We start from the raw sequence: 23,340 nt of genomic DNA on the forward strand, positions 1-23,340 counted from the left end.
AGCGGAGGTTTCGGCCGTTGATCCAGGGCAAGCACGTGTTAGTTCAGACAGACAACACGACAACGGTAACATATGTCAACGGCCAAGGCGGTTTGCGCTCTCACTGTATGTCACAACTCGCCCGCCGTCTCCTCCTCTGGAGTCAGCAGCACTTCAAGTCGCTGCAAGCCACTCACATCCCGGGCAACCTCAACACTACAGCGGACACACTGTAACGACCCTCGAGAGTGGAGACTCCACCCTCAGGTGGTCCAGCTGATTTGGAGTCGATTTGACAGGCACAGGTGCACCTGTTTGCCTCCCAAGAATCCTCCCCACTGCCCGCTCTGGTACGCCCTGACCGAAGTCCCCCTCGGCATAGACGCGCTGGCACACAGCTGGCCCCCTGACATGCGCAAATATGTGTTTCCCCCAGTGAGCCTGCTTGCACAGACCCTGTGCAAGGTCAGGGAGGACGAGGAGCAGGTCGTCCTGGTAGCACCCTACTGGCCCGCCCAGACGTGGTGCTTGGACCTCACACTCCTCGTGACAGCTCCCCCCTGGCGAATTCCCCTGAGGAAGGACCTTCTTTCTCAGGGACGGGGCACCATCTGGCACCAGCGCCCAGACCTCTGGAAGCTGTTTTTCAATTGTTTTGCTATGGAAATAAAAAATATGCACTGGTTTTTAATGCTGTGCCAAGTTAAAAAAGAATGTGAACTGTTAAAAATGTGTCTCAGACACCTGTGTTCTGCTCTTATTTTATTTTAGTATTTATTTATTTATTTATTTTACTTATTTTTATAATATAATGTGTAGGCTAGCGGCCTGCTAGTGACCCTAAGAAAAGGCCGCCTCTCCCAATGGCCAATTTGACCTTGCAAATAGCCAAATATGGACAGGTTGGGAAAAAAACTATACATTTTTAACCAGATAACTAATTGTCATACTTAACAAAAATGTTATTTGTAATGTACTGTCTAGACTACTCAGCCTGTGCAAACCAGACAGTGAGGGGTGCTTCAATTATCACTGTCTGCATTACTTAAATCTATTATGATGGGCTTCACAGAGGATGAACTGCTGCCAACTCCTACCATACAACACGGGATACTTCACTGGCCACTTCCTGCACCTTGGACTTAGGATTGACTTCCCAGGAACTGCCACATGCTTCCAGTCGGACTGCGAGGCACACCTCACTGACCTCTGCTTGCATCATCTCAATCATAGGATGGACTACTCACTTAAAATAAAATACACAGACAATAAATGAATGCCAACTATAGCCTTCATCAGCCAAATCAAAAATGACATTGCATCTACGCACATGCACTTCCACAGTCAGTTCGGCATGGACTTCAAAACACTTAATCATTATTCTTACAGTTCAGTCAGTTTCCTTCAGTTTTAAACATTGCCCACCAACATCTACTCAGTTTACTCAATTAATACGTGACTTGTATTACACATAGATAACTAATATTGGCATTTTATTCATGCTGTGTAGCCAGAGGGGAACTGACTCCCCCAGCTGAGTCAATTTCCTCTGTTAACTAACATCTTATGGAGTTTTGGGTTTCCTTGCCACATTCGCCTTTAGCTTGCTCACTGGAGGCCTAAAGACCAATCATTTTTAAAGCATGATTTTAAATCAAGTTTTCAACTGCTCAATTAGGACTTTAGGACATTACAGGCATAGCATAATTTTCTGCTTCAGCATACGTTTCTGTAAAGCTGCTTTGAAACGGTGAAAGCGCAATACAAATAAAAAGGACTTGACCTGAAATGGCTCGATTTTACTTCGAAATATTTTCTTATGGAAGCATCATTTACGATTCCAAATTGCTACAATATGCAAACCACATGAAACCATAAACGAGATATGAAAATAAATAATACATAAGTTTTGAACTTACCATCAATTCACTATCAGCAGCAGATATAGATGCAGCTGTAGAGAAGTTGTACAATAATGGTCAAATGATTAACTAGTGCGGTTGTTCTTAGCGGCTGTGACGTTACTGATCATGTTCTCTCCCCTCTCAAAGCATTTGCGTCATAATTTAGAATGTTAAGAATTTAGATTTGTACTGATTACTCGATTATTTAGAAAAGCATTTATGGGTGTTTCTTCAACTGTGAGCTCTTTTGGCCCCGTGGACTTTTCACACACCAAATAAAATTGATTTGATTTATTTAATAACTACATAAAAGTGGATATTTATTTGTTTGTTTAAAATGGCAGATTCCTTTGTTTTGCTAAACCTAATTTCATTGCTAGCATTTTATGTATCCTAAACACACAGTAAAGTAATATGTTCACACTTTTTGCATAATTTGGCAAAATACAGCTTGATTACACACAATAAACATATCCTGTTTAGTAGTGACATTTACCGTGGTTTTTCTTTGTTTTACCCCCCCTCACACAATACCAATGTAGTAGTCATATTTCATTGCAAGCATGCTCTTCACTGGCAATCTCCTTAAAGGGACACAAACATCACGTTCTTATGTGAAGCGTTCAGAAATACTGATGCATTCTCATGTTTACATTTTTAACCTACTTCATCTTTAGAAAGAATTATCTTGCCCATTTTCAACAAAATTATGCGCTCTAAAGAGCATTTAGCGGGCCGACACTAATGGTACTTACGAATTTTCTTAAAATATTCTAATCATTTTAATATGAAGAAACCGTTTTATAGAAGTAAACAGTACCTCGCGGTAGTTCTACATTTTGAAGAACAACCCTTTAACTGTGACCACATTCAATTTAGCACGTACTCATACACCTTTTTGCTTTAGCATGATATTGCTCATTTTATAACACTGAGTTTTGTTGATTCTGTCATCCTGAATTTTGCCCATATTTGAAACACATGGTGTCATTCACAGATTGAACACCAGAGGTAGTTGTTGAGCTCTTATGGGAATCTGGATACGTAGCAAAGAAAAGTGTTTGTGGGGCAGTGGCAAGCTCAGTTTCACTTTTTTCAAAATGTCTTTTCTATGAAGAGTCTTATATTAAAATAATTAAAAATGGTTTTACACTTGGCAATAACTTGCACTCATAATTGGTGTCCAATATAGAAATGTATGTGAATGATATAATACTTGTGTAGTTATTATTTTACAACATGGAGGGTAAAGAGAATATGTGTAGTCAAGGGCGTAGCCAGGAAATTACTTTTGGGTGGGCCTCAATAAAAATGGATGGGCCAAGTTTTCACCAACAGTTTTTTTAAACCAAATTTTCCTTAAATAATTTTTTGGAATGTGCCGCTTCCCGGATGTTAACACTTTCAGAAATCAGAATTTATGCATTTTATACTATTTTATAAATATATATTTTAAGTCAAACAATAATCTATAATATTCTGGGTGGGCCTGGCTACACCACTGTGTGTAGATCTAAAAACAATTTTGTCACACTGTAGGACTATTTAAGTGCAAAAAGACGATAAAAAAAAAGTCTTAAAATTTGTGACAACCTTAAAGCTCTCATGAAAGCAAACTGAAAAAACAAAAAATTAAAATTAAACAATAATTGTCCATATGTGTGTTAGCTTTGAGACCATCTCTATGATAGCGAACTCCTAAAAGTTGACAAAATTATCGCTCATATTTAAAATGGAGTCTCTCTGAAAAACTTTCATGGACATGAAATTTGTCAACCCATATGGCAAATTCACCTCCGATTATGACTACTGAATTAAGAAAAAAGTGAAACTACAAAATCAAGCAGGTGGACTCACAAATTAAACAGATTAGTGCCTCCACTTGTTAAAATATTTAATGCTTGTCAGAACAAGTAAACTCACAAAGAATTATACATAAAGTCTTGTTTTTAATATCTTAATCATATACTTACAGCTAGAACTGTCATTCATGCAACAAAACCCTTTCGCCACATGATTTCTGCTGATTTTCACGTCACACAAAAAATGTAAAATTAAGAAAACAAATCTGATGCACCCTGATTACTGTGGTAAACAAGTAATTAAACATTGAAATAATAATAATAATAAAAAAATAATAAAACAAGAAAGCAAAAATGCAAACTTGGTTCCCTCTTCATGACCCAAAACCCCATAATTCAAAAGACTTCTGTGTCACATTAAAAAGCTTTCTCTTCCCAGGTGCGTGTGGCACATGTTAGTACGCTTGTGATTAGTACGAGGATTGAACCTGGTTTATTGTTAGACACGGTATGATTGTGCAATGTTACCTGAAAATATTAACATTGTGATCCAAACATTTCATGACTAATTACAGTACAAATTAAGCTTGGAAAAAAACACCAACAACATATTTTTTTAGTTCGTCGAGAGGTCCACATAGGTCCTGATCTAGAAAAAGAATGAAGGCTCATGGATACCTCCATTTATGTTATGTTGCCATTGGATCTAAGATTTTGCTGAAGTGCAGCGACAGAATGACAGAGCTGAGCAAGAATTTATAGGACAAAACATCAAAGACAGTCAGCAGAGATAGCAAATAAAAAAGGAAAAAACAACCATTTCTGTGAAGTGTTACAGTAGCACTAAACATGATTATTGCTTATACTTTATACTCTCTTTGACACATCTCAAATGAAATGGTTTGTTCATTCTTAAAGTCCCTTACCCTATATAAATAATAAAATAGTATTCTATAGTTCACGGCTGCTACTGTACAAAGCCACTGTGTAAAGAATTTTCCAGGGTGAAAATCTGGTAGTGAAGACATCAGGCCCAGGCTTCATATTAATCTATACTTTTGCAATAAGGCAAAACAAGTGTGTACTGCTGCAAGCTGGTTATCTGTGTACGGAAACACAATGCATAACTAATTGCTCTTGGCTTTCTTCTATGCCCAAAATCTGTGGTGTTGATATAGACAACTGAAGCTGCATTTTCAACTTTTCCACAACAAACCTCAAATCAACATCAATAGTGCTAATCAACAAGTTAGGGTACTGCACAAAACACATACACACACACACACACACACACACAGTGTGGATGTAGTTCACAGTGTTCACTGCCCCTTGTGTGTGTGCGTGTGGGAAATAGATTTTTTTAGTTCAAAGAGGGGTTTTGAAAGAGGCAAAATCACCTGCAGATAAAGGTCAGATGTGGATACTATCTGTACGTAAAGACGATAACGTAGTGTCCCACAGAGAGTCTGTTTGTCTCCCTTTTCAAAATTCATAACAAAAACATGTAAGAAATGTTCAAAAAGGCACAATTACTTCAAAAAGTTGTTTTCTTTGTTTTTACTTTATATCCAATAGCTACGGTACGTAGAGGGCGCCACTGAGAAGAGGAGTGAACCCAACGTGCAGGCGGCTGTGTAAACCGTCATTTATGCCGCTGAGCTGCTTCACCAAAAGCCGCGTTCAGTTTGGCGAATGCATCTAATGCGTGTTCACTGGCACGTTATGGCATACGAAGTCTCCCTTTGGTGCATGTTTTGAGAACAATCCATCACAGCTTCTCCCCATCCAGCAACTCCTGCAGCTCTTGCTTGATGTCTTCAGGAAGCTCCAGGCCGGGAAGGTCTTCCAGAGGGATTTCCTGAGTGGGCATCTCTAGTGGGGGGAGTTGGGGGATGGGAATGTTCTTTGCCTTGCGCTCCTCACCCGGCTGCGGAAGCACCCATAGCTCCGATCTGTCCACGAAGTCTGCATCGACGTAGGGCTCCTTCTTCAGCCTCGTGTTCTCTGCCCGCAAATTCTCATTCTCCTGTTTAAGATGCTCGTTCTCGGACACCAGACGGTCCACCAGTTTGCGCAGGTCGTTAATGGTGGTCTGCTGCTCTTCCAGACGAGTTTTGTCGTCTTTCTGTGCTTTACTGCCCGGGCAGGGCTCTGGGGCGGTGCCTTTGTTCTTCAGGAGGTACAGCCATGTGTCGTACTCACGTTCAGATGCTTGGGAGATGTCTAGAGCCGTTGCGCCTGGATGGGGGTGGCGGCGAAGGGGCTGGTCTGAGGAGGGGACATGCTGGAGGGTTCTGGGCTTGTCCTCTCTTCTTGCTCGCTTCCATCGCTCCTCGATCAGCCTCTGCTGCTTTACGTGACTGTCCCTCTGAAGCTCCAGAGACAAGCGAGCCTATGCAACAAACAAGGCATGAACAGATAGAAACTAATAATTAGACTAAACTAATTTTCATACACCAACATAAACAGGCTGAACACACTAAAAGCGCACTCAGTAATTTTTTGTTTATGTTGCGCTGGCTAATGTAGCAGCTGTCTTGGACTGGCACAGAAAATTAGCAGGTGCAACTAGTGTTGTAGGTTTTCGATGAGTGTGCATGGGCATGCTGCATTGGAAAGTTAAGGAAACAAACACAGCAGCAACTGTAGGACATTTGGAAACTGTTCAGTGCTTTGTGTGTAAAATTTTCTGAATTAGAAAAGATTATTGAGTGCACCATTTAAGTTTGATTATATCGTCTACCATTGCAGGAAATATCTTAGTAATGGAGAGTAATAGAGCATCTCTCCCATTCATTTTTAAGATATCTAATAATTTGCTAACAAGGAAATCAAGCAGCTTCATTTTAGCAAAATAGAAAAGCCAACACTTGTGTAACTTTAAGGTAACAAAACATCCAGACCAATAAGAGGGAACATATAAGCATACCTGTTCACACTCTGTGAGCGTCATGGCCTCCTTGAGAAGTTCTGTAACATGAAGAAAGCACAGGTTGTTTATGCATCCTCTTCTGGCAAAAGTTTCCCAAACACAGGTCGAGTTTAGCCCTGAACTAAACCAGGTTTTTCAATGAAAAACCACCATTCAAGGGATAGTTCACCCAAAAGGGAAAATCCTGTCATCATTTATTCCTCACGTTGTTCTAAACCCATATGATTTTCTTTCTTCCATAGAAAACAAAACAAGCTATTTAGCAGGATGTCCTGGCTGCTCTTTTCCGTACTGTCAAAGTGAATGGGGAGGATACGGTCAAGCTCCAAAAATGCCAAAAAAAAAAGCAGCAAAAAAGCATAAACAAAATAGTCCATTCGACTTGTGCTCTACAGTCCAAGAAAATACAAAAATGTAAGCCCTTCTTCTCCACTGCAGCTCGACAGCATCCCTCCCCATTCACTTTGGTTGTCCCTCACACAGCTAAACATCTCCTTTTGTGTTCCATGGACAAAAAAAAAGACAAAAAAAAGAAAGTCATTTGGGTTCGTAAATTAAGAATTTTAATTTTAAAGTAGCCCAAAATAGTTACCTAACAGAAAAAATGAGATAAAATAGAAAAAGTGGAAATAAAACATGGAAAAACCTGCAGCTTTTCTGTGGCAGGAGATGGCATCTTCAAATTTCCCTGCGGCCAGCAAGCGGTCTGCTTTCCTGCACTGTTGATGGGCCTAAGAGAGAGAGTAAGGATATAACCAATTATATTACTCAATCGTCCACTTTTAAATGTGTAAAATCATACTACTGACACTAAAGGTAATCATTTATCTTCTTCTAGAATGTTTTCCCTGATTGTGTAACTGTGATTGCAACTCTACAACAAAACTTAGGTTACATGAGAATTTCTTATCACTTGAACGAAGTGTACTTTAATAGAGCGCAACAATCGGGTTCTGGAAGTAAAAATTCCATTTATTTTTTCGTAGGTAAAATAATTTTTTACAATAACATATCAACCTTTAAAAACAGACCTACCTTGAGCTCTAAGGCTGTTAATCAATGGTACGAATATGCTTCTTCTGAAGCGTTATTTTGACTTCATTTTTAAGAAATTGTGTTTAAGAATGGAAATCCTGGTCAAAAACGAAATTACCTATGATCCTGAGATGAAATGCTTCACCAATCAATCATGGCCAACAAAGCACGCCAAACAACCACTGCAGCAAATGCAAACTCATGTATGACGCAATTGGAATGATGCCTCCCTACACTCTCAAACTACTTATATATTTATAAATGTATGAATATTTTGAAATAAACGTAAATATTTATTCTATACTTATAATCAACAACTTTAATTAATAGTTGGACATTTTTTCATTGTTTTTAATTTGATTACGTAATTTGCAATGCCTCATGTGATTGTAGTAATTGCCCTCATGAAAGATGAAAGTACACAGTCATGTACTTTTGTCTTTTTGTCCGATTTTCAAATGTTTTTTTTGCTTCAATTAAAGTTTGTAATGATGATGATTCACTTCAAAACTGGTTGGTTTAGTTCATGTCTTAGAACTCTTTTATGAAGTATAATATGAAAACCCTGATGAATGGGAAAAATTCTCCCAGAACCAAGATGGCTGAAAAAGTGGCCAGGCACTGTAGCTATGACAAATGACATTAAAATTACATTTACCTTCACATTCCATTAACATTACAGAGCACAAGTCCTGGTGCTTTTTTGAATTGCTTTATTATTTTCACGATATAATCCGGTGAAATTCGATACACCCAGTTACACATTTGCTGTTTGAGGTAAACATGACAAAGATGTCAAAATCCTCGAGCTCTGGAGACATTAAAAGACACTTACGGGTTCAAGATGAAAGCCCAGACAGGCCTGTGGACCGGGGACTCAATTTGGATGGCGCGGCGGGAGAAGTAATCCAGCGTCAACTGTCCAACATGTCGGTGATGTTGACGAAGGTACTTGCGGACTTGGAGGATCTCGCTGTAATACGTCGATCGATTACGGCGATGGAAAAAAATTCTCTGAGTTAGTCGCAAGAGTGACGGATGTTGAGAGACGAGTCGATTATTTTGAGTCATCGGAGAGGGAATTGGCCGCTAATCTGCCTGCGACCAAAGTTGATTTGGAACGTGTTCTTGAAAAGCTTGAAGATCTTGAGAATAGAAGCCGCAGGAATAACTTTCGAATTGTTGGAATTCCTGAGCATGAAGAGGGCAGAGATATGGTGAAATTCCTAGTCGAGCTTTTCCCGAGTCTGCTCGATATAACAGCCCACAAACTGGAAATCGAGCGAGCTCACAGAGTCCCGGTTCGCAGATCTGCTGATGGAGACAGGCCCCGATAGATTCTGGCCAAATTTTTTTGCTGGTAGCCCTCATGATATAATTTTGGGACGAGACTTTAATCTTTTGATGGACTCAGTCCTTGATCATAGTGAAGCAAAAGTGTGTAAGCCCCCTAGAGCAACACTGACCCTTCACAGGATGTGTAAAAATCTTGGTCTTACAGATATTTGGAGACTTCTGAACCCATCTGGTAGGGACTATAAATTATAAAATAAAAAGATTTATTCTAGAATAGATTTTTTTTTTTATATCCAAATCCCTCATTTCATCTGTTGTTGATGGCTCAATTGGAAACATCTTAGTCTCGGATCACGCCCTGGTGAGTTTTAGAGATGTTGCCACATATCGAGAAAAAGAAATTATACAGTTGGTGCCTTAATGTATCCCTTTTGCAAAATCCTGATTTCCAACAAATGTTAAAGACTGAAATCAGTGTTTATATGGAGACCAACTGGTCCTCAGTATCCTCTGTGGGCGTGGCTTGGGAGGCACTTAAGTCGGATCATACAGTATGCCCCATTCATCAAAAAATCCAAAGCACGAGAACTCGTGGAGTTGGAAGGAAATATTAAAAGTGCCGAGGCAGAGCTGAAGCGCCGTATGTCATCTGATGGCCTCAGAGAATTGACCCGATTGAAATATAGATATAAAACTATTTTGTCGCAAAAAGTGGAGTTTTGGTTATTCAGAGCAAGACAGTCATACTTTGAGTCGGGGGACAAAGCAGGGAAGCTTTTGGCTAGATATATAAAGCAGAGAGAGTCTCTTTCTATCATTCCCTCAGTGAAATCTGCTGGAGGTGAAATTTTTACCTCAGCCATTGATATTAATAATGCCTTTAACCCTCTGGGGTCGACGGACGCGCCGGCACGTCCTGCTGGATTTTTTCCGCATAACAGCGGAAACAACTTAAATACTCCGTCATTTTTGGGCATACAGATAAGTGTAAGACATCATTAGAAACTATAAAGGGTCTACTTTTATTTATGTACACTCATAATAACAACAAAACCTTGTGCTTTTGTAAAATAATGAAAATAAACAGGGTGCGCTTTCAGCCGTCTGTCTCCGCGAGCATCTTTCTGAAACACGTCACAAAAATGAAGTGAAACTCCGCGAATACTTATCACACAAACATGAAACATATGTCTAAAGAAAGCTACTTTTAAATAAAACAATTCAAATTTAAAACATAAATTCTCCTGCAATGTAATCTGTATGAAACAAAGCGATATACAGTTTCTCTGGTTCAGCTCATTATCGCTAATGTGATCCCACCCACCAACAGAGCGCGCTATTCATACAGTAATGTGCTGAGGCGGTCTATGCAAATATGCAAATGGTAAACGCCCCCACAACAATGGCTTAAAAAACATCAAGTTTCATCATCAGATTCATTCACTTTCCTGCATGTTTGGAAGATGGCACGCTACACAGGTGAGGAAGCTCCACAGATGGTCCTGGATAGTGACGAAGAGTTCACATTTTCCCCAGAAAAAGAGCGGGACTCCGACGATGAACGTTTGCATTTTGTAGAGCAAATTGATCCAGCCAAGGATACAATTCCGGATGAGTAAGTCATTTAGTTTTACTTACATTAGTTGACATGCTATTTTATATAAACATGTACATATTTTCATGCTGGACTATTTCCAGACTTGCCAGCCAGGATTCAGAGTATTGAAATTTGAAATATGTCCTAACAGGCAAGTTTTAGTTACATTTAAATGTTGTTTCGGCTAAAGCAGGTATTTAAATTGTATGCTGTATGATATAAATATGATATGTAATATGATATAAAAATAATATGCATGTTTAGATTATATTTTAACTAGTGTTTATGCTGCCTCATTATCATCAACAAAGCTTGTGCTTGCAAATATCTGTTCAGGTGTAAATGTGTAAAATGTGCTGTAAATATGCCCATATTAGTAAATCAGCATACTAGAATGATTTCTAAAGGATCATGTGACACTGAAGACTGCAGTAATGATGCTGAAAATTCAGCTTTGATCACAGGAATACATTTTACAATATATTCAAATTTTACAGCATTTTACAATATATTCAAATAGAAAAGTTATTTTAAATTGTAAAAATGTTTCACAATATCACTGTTTTTGCTGTATTTTGGATCAAATAAATGCAGCCTTGGTGAGCAGAAGAGACTTCTTTTAAAACCATTAAAAAATCTTACAGATCTAAAAGTTTTAAATGGTAGTGTAGGTCTAAAGTTTTTAAGTAAAGTGTTTATGTAAAGAAAATGTATAGCCAGATAGTATATTCAATCATTAAGTCTCCTCACATTCATTCTCTCTCAGGGGAGGGGTCTTTGTCTCCTCAGGTGTGAATCACATCAATATTCATGATCATCCACGCCTCCTCGCATATGGCCTTTCTAACACTAAAAGTGTCTTACAAAAGTTAAATGACTATATTGTTTTGTATGATTGAGTGATCAGGATGGTTTCACATCATTTTTGTAGCAAAAACTCTAGGCTACAAGATCCAGTTCTCAAAAGTCTTGTGAACAAATGTTTAGTATGTGTTATATAGCCTTATTTCAGTGACTTACAATTTTTGTTTTTTCAAAAACCACGCATAAATGTTATTTTCTCAAAAATACAAACATGTACATACATGTTGTTCACATATTATTGTAGCCCAGTTTGTGCTGAATACAGTGTTATCAGACTTTAGCCATTAATATGTTTTTAAGCAACTGAAAAACAGCACAAATGTCAAGGCATGTCAAAACTTCTCCAGGGCCCAAAACACCCTCAGACCCCAGAGGGTTAAAGAATTCTATCTTGATCTTTATAGTTCCACGTCTTCGTCTACTGATGAAGATATTAGAAACTTTGTGGAACCATTAGATCTTCCTAAACTGAAGACTGAGCAAAAAAACTCTCTTGATTCTTTGATAACCTTGGAGGAGCTTGACGAGGTAATTAAGTCCCTACCTACTGGCAAGGCTCCAGGGCCAGATGGTTTTGCCGCAGAATTTTTAAGATCCTATGCTACAGAACTGGCTCCACTTTTGTTAGAAGTTTATACTGAATCATTAAAGAATGGAAAGCTTCCTCCAACCATGACACAAGCCTGGATCAGTCTGATTCTTAAAAAGGTCAAAGATCCAAGCGAGTGTAAAAGTTACCGTCCAATCTCCCTGATCCAATAAGATGTAAAAATTTTGACAAAAATTTTGGCTAACCGATTAAGTAAGGTTATGACATCTCTTATACATATAGATCAGGTGGGGTTTATTCGGGGCCGCAGCTCTTCTGATAACATCAGGCGTCTCATCAATATCATGTGGTCAGTAGCGAATGATCAGTCTCTGGTCGTTGCCATCTCACTTGACGCTGAAGGTGTTTGATATGGTAGAATAGGATTATCTTTTTAAGATTTTGGAAATGTATGGGTTCGGGAGTACATTTACTGGTTGGATTTACATTTACTGGTTGGATTTACAGGGTGTCTACTTTATAGACACCCTGTAGCAGCGGAGATTATTTTACTCTGGATAGGAGCACCCAGCATGGTTGCCCTCTTTCTCCATTATTGTTCTGTCTTGCTCTGGAACCATCAGCAGCCGCGATAAGAAAGGAGGATGATTTTCCAGGGGTGGTGGCAGGAGGTGTGGCGCATAAGCTTCTGCTTTACGCAGATGATATTTTATTATTTGTATCTGAACCTACTAGATCTGTGCCTTGCTTCCACAGAATTCCTCAGGATACAAAGTCAATTGGTCTAAATCCGAAGCTTTGGCTCTGACAGCATACTGTCCAGTAACGGCTTTCCAGCCAGGCACCTTCCAGTGGCCCAAACAAGGCATTAAGTATTTGGGGATTTTATTCCCAGCAAATTTGTCTGATTTAGTTAGTGTTAATTTTGACCCTTTAATAAAAAGTTTTTCGAGCGATGTGGGCAGGTGGGCTTCATTACATCTATCGATGATTGGGAAGGTTAATGTTATTAAAATGAATTGTATTCCAAAAATTAACTACCTGCTACAATCTCTCCCTGTAGATGTCCCCCTCTCTTATTTCAAGCAATTTGATAGCATAGCGAAGTCCTTCATTTGGAATGGTAAACGTCCCATATTGCATTTTAATAAGTTACATAGGCCGATAGACAAAGATGGGCTAGGCCTACCCAAGATTTTGTTTTATTACTATGCGTTCAGTCACACACATTTGGGTCATTGGTCACTTCCACCTGAGAGAGCCCCTCCCTGGTTTGTTATTGAACTGGTAGTTCTTGCCCCTATTTCGCCATTACAAAGCATCTCTATCAAACTAATCGGAAAAGTTAAGTTACACCCTGTTATTTTGCATTTACACTCGGTATGGACTAAAGTGTCCAGATTATTTAAAGTGGACATTTATTTAAATGTTGCCTTGAGCATATGGCTGAACCCAAGATTGTGTAGTGGCAAGTCCCCTTTCTGCTGGCCAGAGTGGATTGTTAGGGGGTTGCTACAATCGGTGACCTATATGAAAGTGGATTGTTGAGATCGTTTGAAAACTTGGTCCAACATTTTGGGATCCCCAGACCTCAGTTTTATAGGTATTTACAACTGTGCCACCTGCTTTGTACTATTTTTGGGAGTAGCACACACCCCCATAAGGAGGCAGATGTTTTGGGAGAGGTGATTGCGGCTTTTGGAAAAGGTCATGAGGCATCAGTGTACTACTCCCTGTTAATTCAGAGTCTGGGGGACAGAGCCTTAACTTCCCTCAAGAGAGTATGGGAGAAAGATTTCAACTTGGCATTGGAGGAAGGAGTGTGGGCTAAGATTCTTAAAAACTTTAAGTTTATCTAGAGATGCAAGGGTGCGTCTTATACAATTCAACATTTTGCATAGATTTTATTGGACCCCCTCTAGACTGTATAGGCTTGGTCTTAAAGACACACCCACGTGCTAGAGATACCAATCAGAGGATGGAGGCATGGCCCATGTTTTTTGGTGGTGTGTCGAGATCCAGAAATTCTGGTCGAAGGTTCAGAATTTTGTGTGCGACGTGGTGGGCACTCGGGTTTCGTTTTGCCCCAGACTTTGTGTTCTGGGCGATGGGGCGGTCATCGATGTGGGGGATGACCATATTGAGAACTGGGTTCTGACCTGTGTGATGATCGCCAGGCAGGTTATTTTGAGGGGTTGGAGGTCAGCTGGTGCACCCCCATATCCGTGGTGTAGTGGTGCACGGAGATGGGGAGGGTAGCGGCTTATGAGGAGGTGTCATTGGGAAGACAGGGTGATTTAGATTTGTTTGTCCGGAAATGGGGCAGGTATTTGGAATTTTTGGGGGGCTCTTGGGTGGGGTGTGGAGAGAGTATTGTAGTATAGTTTTTAAGTGAGTATGATTATTATGTGTGTATATGTATATGTATGTATGTATGTATGTATGTATGTGTGTGTATGTATGTGTGTGTGTATATATGTGTATGTATATATTTACTTATGTGTGACCACAGGATTGTTTTTTGGGGAGGCAGGGTTGGGGGGTTTAAATGTTGTGTGTATATATATATGTGTGTGTGTGTGTGTGTTTCTTGTTATTATAAGATTTTTTTTTAAAATGTTAATTACAAAAAAAAAAAAAAAAAAAAGAAAAGAAAAAAGAAAGTTAAATAAAAACAGATTTGGCGATGCAAAAAATTACAGAGCACAAAGAGATAGTACTTACAGTGGGGTCTGAATCCACTTTTTTTATTTTATTTTATTTGGCATTCAAAAATCTAATTTAATCCTGGAACTTAGTGGTTGACTGATATATATCGCAGAGGCCGATAAATCAGCCGATATTCAAATTTTTTTTTTATTATCGGCCGTTTTGCCGATTAGTTTCTCAAGCTACAACGGCACCGAGAATCACCTGCTTGCACGTGAAGGAGCCAACTGAGACATGTAAATGACCAATCACAGATTCTCTTGTTGTTAGTGCCATCATGTTACCACAATGATAGATGGATGTGCAACACAATCTCATTACAACAGTCCCGCAAATTAGAACCGCGACAGACGCGAAGGAGCTCATGATGTTTGAAGTGCTTGCGTGCTAATTCTCTCTCTCGCTCTCTCAACAGTTCCATAATTGTCTGGCAAATATCAATAAAACTTCTATGATATATCGTCTGCAAATATGCAGAGATCTTGTTTAAAAAGATTTAATTCACAAACCTCACGAAACTTACACAAATCAGTTTTCTTCCTGTGAAGCGCTTATATATATTTCTCTTAAGAGCATTTTATAACAGTCTGGATCCGGCCAAAATAAACTGGAAGCGGTCAAGAGATTGCTGTGCTTCCTGGATCTGCACGAGAGTGATGAGCAACTTCAAAGAAAAAGTGCTTCACATGTGCTATAAGTAAATGTCATATTTACTGTGCACTGTATGCAATTTAGTTTGATTCTGTCTTTTTGTGAGAAAATGTGATTGCTAATGCGCACATACCGTCTGTGGTTGCTGCGCTACTGTGTGCACTGTTGTATTTCTTTCTTTCTAATGTATTACAATTTCTTTATGTGCAAACAATTAATTAAATGTGAAGACTTACCCGAAACTGCTATCTATCATGTAAAATGCACAAATCTAATTTTGAAAGATTTCTTTTTATTATTATTATTATTATTACAAAGTAAAATTTTTGTGTGAAAGTTTAAGTAAATATAATGCTAAATAAATGTTAATTTATATTTAAGACAATTTATGTTTATGTAACTTACTATTATATTGTGTGATATATAGGCATTATATCGGCCACCCTGCTCTCTGGATATTGGCATTGGCCAGTAAAAAAACAAAAAAACATAAAAAAAAAAAACATATCGGTCGACCTCTAATGGAAATAAACAAATTTTTAGCATTTTTAAACTGTATGACGTAAAATTAATTAGAAATATTTCTAAGGAATATCCCGAGTTTAAAACAAATTAAGCTCAATTAATGCATAATGTTGATTAGCCTACCACAAAAAAAAACAAAAAAAACAACAACAACAACAACATTTTGACTCGTCCCTCCTTAAAATAAAAAGAAACAAAAAACTAGGTTACAGTGAGATATGTACAATGGAAGTGAATTGGTCCATTTGTTGTTGTTTTTTTTAAGTAAGAAATGTGAAGCTTATAATTTTCTAAAAGCACTTATTGAACCCTGAATATGAATATTTGATTTCAAAAATCAAAACAAAATACAAGCCTTTTCAGTGGTCAAGTGTCACAGACTTTTAGACCACACTGTATGACAAATGAATGTATCTGTAAAGATGCTCCTGTATTTATTTTCAGCATGTTCACAAGAGATCCTTCTTCAGAATACTGTGGTAAAGATGTTTTTATATTGGATATTCATTATACATTCGATCCTTTAACATTAATTGGTATGTAGTTGCAAAATAATGGCGGTTCATGCTGTCTCGTTCAGATAATACTGTAAATCATAATAGCAAAATTATGATGTTTTTCGATAAATGTAATTGTTTCAAGCATCAAAAGTGAAAAACGCTCAACAGCCATCCCAACAAGGGCAATCCAAGTAGACCCTGCTCTATCCATTGCGATACAGGACTTACTACAAATGACCTGGAAGGCTTACATCACATCTGGATTACTTACTAACTGATTTACCCACAACTAAAACTTCTGTCATTAATAGCATTGTATGCTCATGTGAAACCCTTATTACTGTTCTTGTTCCATGTTACACAAAATTTACTTACATGCGAGTTATTTAGCTGATTATCCAAACAAATGTTTTCCATAAAATGAAAGCAGATGCTGGTGGATGCCATGCTCCAAACAGGAAGCAAAAGAGTAATACTCAGTTGTCCTTATAACTTGTGCAATAAATTCCAAGTCACAAAAGCCATATAATACACAAAGCATATACATTTGAGTGAGGAACTGATCAAAATTTAGGTTGTTATTCATTGAAAAACCCAATGAAAACAAGTTTCCCTACGTTTAAAATGGTTTCATTCACATGAGTATCAATTGTTCCCTTTCGAGTACGGTCTCTCAACATTGCATCGCTGACGCTATGGAAAATTCCTTTCTCAATGTACTAATTGAAGCCTGTGGCATGGGGGGGTGTGGTCAGGTGTCTGTCTGCAGTTGAGGGAAAGCGTTAAGGCTCACCAGAGTGGCAGAGGGGAGAGAGAGAGTGGCCAGAGCAACAGACCACAGAGAGAAAGCTATTTTGAGTTGGCCACCCAGAGCCATTTTGCTTTATGTTTGAATGTGTGTGTGTGTGTGAAGCTGACGATAAGAATAAACACAACTGTTCGCTGTCTCCTGACTCCTCCATTACCTACGATCCTATCTTTATCACAGTGGTGCCAAAAACCTAGCTTTGGAGGAGAATGTCGTTATGGAGTCCTCACCTCTGGGCGAAGTCTTCAAGACCCTCACCAGCATCCAGCAGAACCAGCATCAAGCCCTCATGGAGGTACGCCTGGAGCAGGAACAGCGCTTCCAAGTCCTGCTCCAGGCACAAGCGGAGGACTGGCAGGTGCTCCAGAGCCTGATCGCCAGAGAGGGAGCTGGCGCTACCCCACCTGTGGCCCTGATGAAGATGGGGCTAAATGATGATCAGGAGGCCTTCCTCGACCTGTTCGAGAGGACAGCTGAGGTATGGAGGTGGCCTCCCGATCAGTGGGCAGCCCGCCTGTTGCCCTTACTCTCCAGGGAGGCACAGATAGCGGCACAGCAACTTCCCGCCGCCAGCCTCCTTAATTACAGTCACCTGAAAAAGGCCATCCAGCAACAGGTCGGTTAGACCCCGGAGCAGAGTTGGCAGCTATTCAGGTCCCTGAGCATGGCCACCCATTCGCTTTTGCGCAGCAGCTCTGTGACGCCTGCTGGAAATGGTTGCTGGCGGGGGGAACCCGCAGCGCCATAGAAGTTGTCGATATGGTGGTATTGGTGCAGTTCATCTCCCAACTTCCTCAAGGCATGTCCGAGTAGGTCCAGTGCCACCGCCCGGTGTCGCTGGAGGAGGCCGTCCAGCTGGCAGTGGACTAAATGGCGGCATTTCCAGGAGGCAGCAAAGCAGTGTTTTCTTCTCTCTCTCCACCCCCTGTGTCTCATGCCCCCCCCCCACATCCCCCTCAGTCCCACCCAGTTCCGGCTCCTTGGAAATGGGGAGGAGCCCCGCCCAAACCCCACCCCTAGTCCAGAGGACCCTTCCCCTTGTCTGTCCCTCCTACTCCCCCTGTCTCCCTCCGCTGTCCCTCCCAGGTTGGCGAGACCACCCCCACGAGTGCAGAAGGAAGGCCTGGGCCGGTCTGCTGGAGCTGTGGGGAAGCCGGACAAAGTCAGGATCGGTGTCTGGTGATGGAGGTGGGGACACTGGTCCGGATCCCCGATGCTCCACAGGCTGCCCCCGATCGGGCAGGGGTGTATTGTATACCAGTAGGAGTAAAAGGGGATATACATCAAGCTTTGGTGGATACAGGTTGTTCTCAAACCTTGATCCACCAACGCTTGGTGCAAGGCGGGGCATTGGATAGGTATAAGTGGGTGAGGGTGAGGTGCATGCATGGTGACATTCACAAGTATCCAGTGGTTACCATTGAGATACGATTCAGGGGAAAAAAGCATAGAGTCGAGGCTGCGGTTAATTCCCGCCTCACCCATCCACTAATTCTGGGGACCAATTAGCCGGGTTTTAAAAATGTATTGAGGGTAATGTGTATGGATGGGTCCTGCAAAATAGCGTTGCGGTGTGTGACGTGTGATGCTATGGCGGGGGAGGCGGTACCAGGGCCACTGACATCTGCTCCGCATCCTGATGATGCAGACGGGGGAATTCCCGTACTCAGAGGTTTCCCTGAGGGGGATTTCCCTCTGGAGCAGTCGTGTGACGAGTCCCTCAATCACGTATTTGACCAGGTGAAAGTAATTGATGGTCAACAGCTCCAGCCTGATGTTGCGCTCACATACTCATACTTTTCTATTATTACAGAGCGGTTGTATCGAGTGATGCAGGACACTCAGACCAAAGAGTATATAATGCAGCTATTAGTACCAAAGAGCCGCCGGGAAACACTCTTCCAGGCAGCTCACTATAACCCAATGGCTGGTCACTTAAATCATGAAAATATTTTGAACCGTATAATGGCCCGGTTTTTTTGGCCGGGCATTCACGGCAACATACACAAATGGTGTGCGGCGTGCAGTGAATGCCAGTTGGTGAATCCACCGGCCACCCCAAGAGCACCATTGCACCCTCTGCCACTGATCGAGGTCCCCTTCGAGAGGGGCATGGACCTCATCGGGCCATTAGAGCGGACTGCACGCTGGCATCGCTTTGTATTAGTTCTGGTGGACTATGCAACGCAATATCCGGAAGCAGTGCCTCTTCGAAACATCTCAGCACGTAGTGTTGTGGAGGCACTCTTCAAAATTATCTCCCGAGTGGGGATTCCAAAGGAAATCCTCACTGATCAAGGCACAACGTTCTTGTCACGTACACTACGCGAACTGTACGAATTATTAGGCATTAAATTGATTCGAACCAGTGTTTATCACCCGCAAACTGATGGGTTGGTCGAACGATTTAATAAGCCCTTGAAAAACATGATTTGTAAGTTTGTGCACAAAGACGCTAAAAATTGGGATAAGTGGCTCGAACCCCTGTTGTTTGCAGTACGAAAGGTCCCGCAAGCCTCCACAGGGTTTTCCCCATTTGAGCTACTGTATGGGCACCAGCCACGCGGTGTGCTCTACGTCATATGGGAAGCTTGGGAGGAAGAACCTTCAAATAGCAAAAACCAAATTCAATACGTTCTTGACCTTAGAGCAAAACTCCACACTTTGGGGCAGGTAACACAGGAGAATTTGCACCAAGCACAAGAACGTCAACGGCGACTGTACGACAGGGGCACTCGACTACAGGAATTCGCACAGAGAGATAAAGTGCTTGTATTGCTGCCCACCTCAAGCTCTAAATTTCTCGGCAAGTGGCAAGAACCCTTTGAGGTCACACAATGAGTCGGAGATCTCGATTATGAGGTTAGGCGAACGGATAGGATAGGGGCGCGTCAAATCTACCACCTCAACCTCCTCAAACCATGGAGGAAGGTGGTGCCTGTAGCCTTGGCAATGGTAGTTCCGGAGAGGGCGGAGCCCGAATCAAATTCATTCACCCCAGTCCCTCGCGGAACCACCTCTCACTGTCGCAGCTTACAGACATTGCCCGGTTGCAAGCTGAATTCACGGACGTGTTTTCACCCTACCCAGTCGCACGAACCTCATAGAGCACCATATCGAGACCACCTCGGGGGGTGGCTCAATTTCACTCGACGCTGGACTTAAAGGGTTATTGGCAGATCCCTTAAACTCCAATATCAAGAGAAAAGACGGCTTTTTCCACAACGTTTGGATGACACCAATTTGTGACGCCTCCATTTGGTTTGTTCAGGGCCCCGACCACATTTCAGCACCTCATAGACAAGATCCTCAGACCGCACATGGCATATGCCGCTGCATATCTGGACGATATTATCATTTATAGTAATGATTGACGGCGGCATATGCAACATCTGAGGGCTGTCCTGAGAGCACTGCGGCAGGCAGGATTCACGGCCAACCCGAAGAAGTGCGCAATTGGGCGGGTGAAAGTTAGGTATCTGGGGTTCCACATGGGTCACAGGCAGGTGCGTCCACAGGTTAACAAATCCGCAGCGATCGCAGCCTGCCCGGCGCCCAAGACCAAAAAGAAAGTAAAACAGTTTTTGGGGCTAGCTAGCTACTATTGGAGGTTTGTGCCAAGCTATTCTTATGTCACCAGCCCGCTGACTGACCATACTAAAAGCGGGCTCCCGATCCGGTCCAGTTGACAGAGTCATGCCGACAGGCTTTCCTTAAGGTAAAGTCTGCACTGTTTGGGGGCCACTTTTACATGCACCTGACTTCTCTCTCCCCTTTATTTTGCAGACTGATGCATCTGACAGGGGGCTGAGCGCGGTGCTCTCGCAGGAGGTGGGAGGGGAGGAATGGCCAGTGCTATATATTAGTCGCAAGCTCTCCTTCAGGGAGACAAAGTATAGTACCATCGAGAAGGAGTGTCTTGCGATTAAGTGGGCTGTTCTTACCCTCCGCTCCTACCTGCTGGGGCGGGCCTTCACCCTCTGTTCCGATCACGCTCCTCTGCATGGATCCACCGCATGAAGTATACTAATGCGCGGATCACCCGCTGGTATCTGGATCTTCAGCCCTTTAAGTCTGAGGTGATCCACAGACCGGGGGCACAGATGGTCGTGGCTGAGGGGCGGGGGGGTGGGGTGGGGGGGAGGCAGGCCGGATGTTGCCCCGGCCTGAGTTAGCAGTGGGGGAATGTGGCATAGGGGGGCATGGTAATGTGTCTGTCTGCGGGAGAGGGAAAGCAGGAAGGCTCGTCACCTGGGCTGTAATTACTCTAACACCTGTCTCTCATTATAGTGATGGCAGAGGGAGACCTGATAAGGCCCGCCAGAGCGGCAGAGGGGAGAGACAGGTGTTAGAGTAATTACTGCCCAGGTGACGAGCCTTACCGCTCCCCCCCCCCCCATGCCACAAAGCCCTTTGTACAATAACGGCACTTCTAAAATTGGCAATGGTGTTTGAGCCCCGCCCCTTTAGGTCCGCAGTTGGCCTATATAAGCGGGTCTGAAACCACCATTTCCTCAGAATTCTTCTCCTTTGATCTGATGTCCCGCCAGGGAGATACGCCCGGGGAATGGAGGCTTCATTCTCAGACGGTCCTGAGGATTTGGGACATATTCCGCAAAGTGGAAGTGGACCTGTTTGCTTCCGCGGAGACAACCCACTGTTCCCTCTGGTACTCCATGTCCCAAGCCTCACCAGAGGTGGATGCCATGGCTCACAAATGGCCTGCGAAATGCAAGCATGCAGGTGGTGTGACAACATCAGGTCACCTGACCAGGAAGTTATATAGATTTATAAATGTTAAAAATTCATAAAAAATACACAAAATTATATTTCCAAAGTTCAAGTTGTGTACGATGTGTGTCAGGTGTTTGTAAATATATAAGAGGTGGTGTGACATCATCAGGTCACATAACCAGGAAGTTAATAGATTTGAACATTTCAAAAATTCATAAAAAATACAGAATATCATATTTCCAAAATCCAAGTCATGTACGATGTGTGTCAGATGTTTGTAAATATATAACAGGTGGTGTGACATAATCAGGTCACATAGCCAGAATAGATTTGAAAAATTCTAAAATTCATTAAAAAAAAAAAAAAAAAACACCAAACTATAAAAAGTTAAATAAATCCAAGCCGTGTAAGATGTGTTGCAGGTGCTATAACAACACCTGTTTCTATGAGTTAGAAGAACATTTTAGAAATCAATGTAATAACAATGTTATAGTTCCTAGTGAATAACCCATTCACAGCTTTAAATAATTTATTCATGCTACTCCACTTAATTCACACCATTACATTCTATTTGTAAGATGCTACGCTTATTTTAGAATCTTGGAATGATATTTTTTTATTTTATTTCACGTTATGCACTTTTGCAACAGCCCCTTAATTTGCTCAGCGAATGTCAAACAAATGTCCAATATAAAAACAACTTTACCGCAGTCTTCAGAATTATCTCCTAAACAGCCTACAGTAACATCCTATCATTGAACTGACAATTTCATAAGACTTAACATCTTCCGCCATAGTTAGATAATTAATCACACATTTAAAATCACATGTTAGTAAATTCACTTAGAGTGAGTGAATGTTTAAATGTGACCAACACAAGCTTGTGGAAGCTAACTCATAGAAAACACCGCTAACATAAAGCATTCACAGCACGATTAAATTACCACGAAACTCAGTAAATGGATGGACGTATTTCTAGACAGGTCACATCTTTATTGTTGTTCTGATCAGAGCTTATATGCAGCTAAGCTAACCGCAGCTAGCATGCTAATATGGCTTGTAAACAAACACTTACGAGGTTAAGAGGACTGTCCACCACCTCCATTCCTTAATCGACAACAGCCTTCACTACATGAGGGATCCATACACGATCATTGGTACATGATGTGTCTTTACTCCGGGACCAGACACCCTGGTATCACCGGATACTGATCCACAGCTACAAAATACAAGCAAAAACAACAACTTCCCCCTGCGCGACGTCACCACCGCGTCACAATACACGTACGTGCATGACGTGAGGATGCTGTTTGCCAGGTAAATTACCTTTTAAATTAAGCATCATTCAATTCAAGTCTCATCAGCAAGCATTGTTTGCATGGTAGTTAATTTACAATCACAACTTCTCCCCCAATAAAACAATTTCTTTGGAACAACAGTGATGTCACGATTAA

The 23,340-nt window shown here is 41.4% G+C and overlaps 1 protein-coding gene across 1 annotated transcript; it reads right to left on the reverse strand.

Moving 5' to 3' along the window:
• Positions 1 to 3,756: 3,756 nt before the first annotated feature.
• LOC127423349 (nuclear receptor-binding factor 2-like) lies at positions 3,757 to 23,130 on the reverse strand. The gene is made up of 4 exons (XM_051667576.1): positions 22,962 to 23,130; positions 7,264 to 7,348; positions 6,615 to 6,655; positions 3,757 to 6,077 (listed from the first exon to the last, which is right to left on the reverse strand). The coding sequence occupies exons 1-4, from the start codon at positions 22,989 to 22,991 to the stop codon at positions 5,454 to 5,456; spliced, it is 780 nt and encodes a 259-aa protein (XP_051523536.1). The 5' UTR covers positions 22,992 to 23,130; the 3' UTR covers positions 3,757 to 5,453.
• Between the last annotated feature and the right edge of the window lie 210 nt (positions 23,131 to 23,340).

The sequence above is a fragment of the Myxocyprinus asiaticus genome, chromosome 32 (genome assembly GCF_019703515.2).
Source record: "Myxocyprinus asiaticus isolate MX2 ecotype Aquarium Trade chromosome 32, UBuf_Myxa_2, whole genome shotgun sequence".
NCBI lineage: Eukaryota > Metazoa > Chordata > Actinopteri > Cypriniformes > Catostomidae > Myxocyprinus > Myxocyprinus asiaticus.

What these genes read in the sequence shown, in the direction of transcription:
- LOC127423349 (XM_051667576.1), bottom strand. Translation starts at nt 22,991, where the DNA reads ATGGAGGTGGTGGACAGTCCTCTTAACCTC. An exon ending in TGGACAGTCCTCTTAACCTC is followed by an intron (nt 7,349 to 22,961) that starts GTAAGTGTTTGT and finishes TCTCTCTCTTAG; the next exon opens with GCCCATCAACAGTGCAGGAA. An exon ending in CGCTCACAGAGTGTGAACAG is followed by an intron (nt 6,078 to 6,614) that starts GTATGCTTATAT and finishes TTTGTTGCATAG; the next exon opens with GCTCGCTTGTCTCTGGAGCT.